Below are 6,348 nucleotides of genomic sequence, written 5' to 3' on the forward strand. Positions count from 1 at the left end.
CCTTCCACCATTTTTCTCTCCATTTTCCATTCACACTTCTTCCGTACATATTGAACCCAACACCTATTCTCTCAATCTTTAATGTTAAATGCATATACTATAGCGAGCTGAAAATTCAATTGTTGTGAAATAAAGATCACATCACATGTGATAGATTGACCAGTTATCTAAATCAATTCAATTGTTGTGAAATAAAGATCACATCACTTGTGATATGTTGACCAGTCATCTAAATCAATCTCACTTTATATTTATCAGGTCTGCAAGTAAGTGCTATTTCTCAAAATAATACAATCACAGAGACATCAAAATAATACAATTAAATTTAATTTTTATGCAAAAAATTTTTCTCAAAGTCGTTCGATACCCATCTACCACCTGTAAACAATAACAAAATAATACGATAATAGAGATATCAAAACAATACAATTAAACCAAAACTTTACACAAGAAATTCTTCATAACCAACCGACATTCATCTACGATCTATAAACTATAAAAAAAACAATATAATAGTGATCACAAAGCTTCGATTTTGATCTAACTAATTCTTGTCTGAGCGAAAGTTTTAACCCTAAAGAATGATTTTGAATGAAATTAAAGAAGATATATATATATATACACACATGTTGAATTCTATTATACTGATAAAAACAGTGAAGAAGTTGAGGGTTAGAAAATCAAATATCCATTAATCTTGACATAGAATCGAATCAAGTTAGATAAGCATCAATCATATTCTCCCAATAAGCAAACCTGTTTGTTCTCTAGTTCAACGTACATCTCAATAGTTATAGAAGTATTTCCTTAATAGAGTCCTATTTTAAGAGTATTTTTCTAATTGAACAGTAGAAAGAAAAATATTAATTAATTCTCCTACCATATATTTTAGGAGTCTCAAATATTTTAGAAAGTATAAATTAATTCTTTTACCATATATTTTAGGAAGTCTAGTTAATATAATAAAAAATAATTAAATAATAAATTAAAAAATAGTGAAAAGACAGTTTTATCTAAAGAAAAGTCTTTTAATGAAAGAAAAAAATATCATAGATAGATTATAGATGCTAATAACATTTCTTATCAATTACTTTTTAAATACGTAACAAACAGAATATGTAACCAAAGCTTCTTTCAACTAATTATATATTTCTCTTAAAACAAAAGGGCTTTAGAAGCCGCACATTTAATCCTAATCATATATATATATATATATATATATATATATATGAATATAAAACAGAGAACAAACTAAAAAGAATAATGTTACAAAAATCAAACAAGGAAGATAATTAAGGACCTCTAACCCGATCAACACATAAATACACCCATAAAAAAATACAGTGGATTATTATAGAAACAGATAATTAATAATAATAAACACCTACATTCAAAAAAAAATTATTTGAACAAAGAAATAAAAAGTATAGAGATAAATCTTTAATTTTTTCGGCTACTTCATTTGGCAACATGCTTGTTACGTTGAGTTTTTAATCTGAAATTTTCAACTGCAAGAAAAACGCAAGGAAAACCATAAGGAAAAATTCATTGTTAATTGTTCATTATGTATAATGCATATATAATCAATCTTTAAAACTATTAGAAAAATAAAAGGCAAAAGAATGAACATAGTGAATGAAAGAAGACGACTTGAATAAAATAAGAAAAAATATAAGTAGAAGAAGTTATGTTTCTTATAAGTTTGATTTAAAATATTACTTAAATAAAATTGTAGAATTTTTTTTTCTTACATAAGGTAAGGTTTTAATAATTTAAAAGTGTAAAATATAATGAATGTTTACCTATTAAGGACTTGAATTAATTTAAAAATTAATTAAATAATAATTATTTTATAACAAAAGTTACTTAAAAAATAATTTAGACGTTTTACGTCATATTTAATATAGAGTTGTTTGCTTAATTAGAATCCTAATTTCGGTATGCTTTTTTTTTTTTTTTTTTTGATAATACTAATTGTGGTATGCTACTAAAGAAAAAGGAAATTTTGTGTTTGCTTGTCTTGAAATTTAATCCCGTTTGTTTTAATATTTTTTTTCCTTAAAACCAGTCTACTATTGTAAGAAGGAAATCTAAGTAATTAAAAATATTAATTAATTATAGCCGACACCTAACAAAATTTTCCATAAAATTGAGAGTGTTCCCATATATTTGAGGTTTTAATTTTTTTTTTTTATATATTTATTAAAGTCAATATTCAATATTAATAATAATTATTTGAGGAAAAAAATAAAAAGATGATTTTATCTATTGTGAAATCTTTTAATGAAGGACAAAAAGTTTAAATCGTTTTTCTAAGGGTCTTCATACTTTTAATATATTATAAATACTTGAACTTTGAGTCGTCTTAAGTAACTTCGAACTTGCTTTTTTAGTACATCGTGTGACCGTTTTTGGCCCATGGGCCACAACGTGTAAAACATACGCGTACACGTGGAAAAAACTGCTTATGTATGTGTCTGTCCACGTAGATAAATACCATCCACTCCCCTCATATTTATCCTATATGAAAAAATAACCCACTTCTATCCTTAATTATTCGATTTCTCTCTAAAAAAAATTATATTTTTGAGTTTTCCTCTGCTCCAAAATAGTGAAATGCTGAATTTTCGTTGATCAAGTAAGCTATTATCTAAAAAAATTACTCCCTCACTCTCATTTAATGTGTCGCCATTTGACCGGGCACGGAGTTTAAGAAATAAATGATGACTTTGTGAAGTTTACAAAATTGCCCCTCGTAAAATTTACTTTTTAATTGTTTTTCTATAAAATGGGACCCACTAAGGATAAAATGGGAATTATGTCATTAAATAGTTACCAAATAAAGAAAGATGATATTCTTTATCGAAAATGAAATGACGACATATAAAATAGGACGGAGGGAGTATTTTTTTTTTTTTTTTTTTTGTGTTTAAAATATGAGATTGTTTTTTCTGGTTAATGTTTCATAATAGTTTTCGATTACTGTTTCGATTAGAATTTTGAGAAGACCCACATGCACAAATACGTTTCTTATTATAATTATGGTGTAAGAAATCACAATTTAAGTTTTAAGTTAGGGGTGTACAAAAATCGAACCGATAAAAATGTTATTGATTTATCGTTGTTGGGTTAATGATTTTTTAATGATTTTATAAATTTTTTTTATTAAGTTATTGATTCGGTTTTGATTTTTTTTATTGGGTAAACCGATAATCCAATAAGATTATACTATATTATTAGTTTATATATATATATATATATAACTAAGATTTGATTTATTTCATGTTAGTTATACTTTTTCTATTTTATGAGTATTTTCTTATCGGTTAAATCGAAAATCAATAAGAAAATATCTTATTGTTTTGGTTATTGATTTAGCATATTTAAAAATAAAAAATTGATAAACTGAACCGAATCGATCGATGCACACACCTAATTTAAGTAGGTAAAATAGAAGCAATTGAATTTTTTATTTTTTTTACACATTTTGAAAGTGATGGAGGAAGATGGATAATAAATAGTAAGAGAAGAGAGAGGAGACTTTGAAGTTTTTGAAAAAATTCAAGAAAAATGGAGTTTTTTCATTTTTTTTGGGTTGGAAGGTGCTGATTTGGCAAAAAATTAACTCCATTACTCGCGTGATGGAGTTTGAAATTACATATTTTGCCAAGTAGATCAAAAAAGGTCACACAACATACTAAAGCAATAAGTTTGAAGGTACTTAAGACGACTCAAATTTCTCTCTTTTTTAAAACAATAATTTATGGCAGTGTAGTATTCATACCAACTTAGTAATCTTGCAAAATTCAATCCCAGCTTCTTCTCTGTGAACTAGTCCACCATTAGTGTCTTGCCTACTAGACTTCTTATCCTGCTTAAACCCTTAGGGCTCTAATATTTAAAGTCCAATCCTGAGAACTTAACTCAATTAGGTACCGTTTGAAGCGCTTCTCTGGTAAATTCCATAGCAGGGCTCCACGACTTAATAATAAAAATCTTATTATCAAAATAATAAATGCCCCCTTCTATAACAACACTTTTACCATTTTCACAATCAAATCTCACAAGCACAATCTCATTCCTTAACATAGAGACTTGAGAATGATTTTCCTCTTCTTCTACTACATCCGCCCAGGACTTGTATGGTTTATTGAGTATAAATATTACTTTAAAAAAAATACATGATGTCTATAATTGTAGGTTGAGATGCGCAGATTGTCTATTTACTGGGCAAATGACCCAAGAGTACAAGAAGCTCTTAATGTTAGAAAGGTACTTCAATTAAGTTATTGCTAAATATTTTTTTATGGTCATATGCGAATTTTGAAATAAATTAAAAAAATGAAAAAAGTTGAAAAGTTCTTGTAGCCAAACGAATAAATTAACGTACCTCATTTTATGTTATATAGCATTGTTTTTTTAATGTAGGGAACCATACCAAGATGGACAAGGTGTAGAAAAAGTATTGAGAATAAAACCTACACAGTTACTTTCCGTGATAGCATACCTTATCATGTGGAACTCAGCAAAAAAGGTTGTCCATCAATTATATACAGGTTATATACGATTATACCTTAATATTTTACATATGGAGAAAACATGGGGTTTATCTTGTATTTTCCTTTGACATTTATAAAGTTTCAAATACCTAAAGGTAATTTTAAAGCATAGTTAAAAATTAACCGATAAATAATTTAGAGTTTTTATCTTAATGAATTTGTACACTTGGACTCTGGTCCTTTCGTATTGAAGCTTCGCTAATGGTAAGGACAAATAAGAGACAATTTGTTGATAACAAAAGTATGAATAAATGTAAAATTGACCAATTTCAAGTAGTACGAGGACAATTAAGGCATTTCCATTTTTACATATATGGGACTTCCACTAAGATTAAACTAAAAATTAAATTGTTGCAAACACATTGAAATGAATTACTTTGTTGATTAAACAGTGGGGATCATGATATGACTGTTCCATTTCAATCAACACAATTTTGGATAAAATCTCTAAATTATTCCATCATAGATGATTGGAGGCCATGGATTGTTGGTGGTCAAGTTGCTGGGTATGTAGCTTCTCAAATTAAATTATTTTAACTCTATCTAATTGCTTCTTAATTTTTCATTTCGCACACATATATTGAGAAATGTATCTGAAATTAATTTGGTTTAATTTTTCTTGTTCATTTAATTTGCAGATATACAAGATCCTACTCCAACCAGATGACATATGCAACTGTCAAGGCAAGATTTTTTTTAAGATATTCAATACTATTTCTTTTTGCCTTTGGATAATTAAATATATTTCATCCATTTTAATTTATGTGATATAGTTTGAATTAGAGCATAATTTAAGAAAAAAAATAAAAACTTTTGAAATTTATGATGTCCTAACTCCTAACAGTTGTGTGACTTGACTTTTGAAATTTGATGCATGAAACATGTCAATGACATTTGACTGGTCATAAAAGTTACTCATTAAGAGTAAAAAAGGAAGTTCGTTAATTGTTTTCAAATTTCAAAGCTTGTTATTTTTTTTTTTTTTTATGAACGAACTAATTAGTAGAACAAAAATGTGTAGCATAAATTGATATGATTGGATTAGTAAAAATATTTCGAATATAAACTTTGGTTCTATCTTGTTAATAGCTTTATGTTTTTATGTGTTTACTTATATTTTTGGATAGGGAGCAGGACATATAGCTACTGACTACAAGCCTAAAGAATGTTTCACAATGTTTGAGAGATGGTTATCATATGTACCTCTTTGAATCATCACAAAAAAGTAATAAAAAAACTAAAAGTGTGTGGGGATTTATTCTCTATATATAATCTTTACCCCAAATAAAGATATCAGGACTCCAACAACTTGAAATATGTTCCTACTTAAGCTAAATATAATGTGGATCTTTATATGGAGAAATTTATAAATAAAAGTAAGATGTCAAGTCCTACAAACAACAACTACATCATAAAGGGTGTAACTATACACGTGGAGTCTAGAAAGGTAGGTGCCAAATCCTATTACCAGGAAATTTGACTCCCTTGAACATTTAATCAACAAGTATGTAGGAAAATTATTTTATTTCAAAATAATTTATTTGTATTAGCTTGGAAAGCAAATAGTGTATTAGATAAGTTTTATATTTGTCAAGAACATAGCATTTGCATAAGTTTTGAAAACAAATGTCCTAACACTTGTCAAAATATTATTTGTTCATTCCACTATAAATACCCCTCAATTTTACAGCACAACACAACCAAAAATATTCCATTTTAGTTTTATCATCTCCTCTCACAAACTTCTTTCACTATTGCGTTCTCTTTTTATTTTGTTTTGGCTTCACTT

The 6,348-nt window shown here is 27.1% G+C and overlaps 1 protein-coding gene across 1 annotated transcript; it reads left to right on the forward strand.

Moving 5' to 3' along the window:
• Positions 1 to 4,206: 4,206 nt before the first annotated feature.
• Positions 4,207 to 5,770, forward strand: LOC124889728 (putative serine carboxypeptidase-like 52). The gene is made up of 5 exons (XM_047401705.1): positions 4,207 to 4,272; positions 4,429 to 4,556; positions 4,952 to 5,065; positions 5,198 to 5,243; positions 5,687 to 5,770. Exons 1-5 carry the CDS (start codon positions 4,207 to 4,209, stop codon positions 5,768 to 5,770), a joined length of 438 nt encoding a protein of 145 aa, XP_047257661.1.
• Positions 5,771 to 6,348: the final 578 nt, after the last annotated feature.

This window comes from Capsicum annuum, chromosome 12, assembly GCF_002878395.1.
Source record: "Capsicum annuum cultivar UCD-10X-F1 chromosome 12, UCD10Xv1.1, whole genome shotgun sequence".
In the NCBI taxonomy this organism is placed as follows: Eukaryota; Viridiplantae; Streptophyta; class Magnoliopsida; order Solanales; family Solanaceae; genus Capsicum; species Capsicum annuum.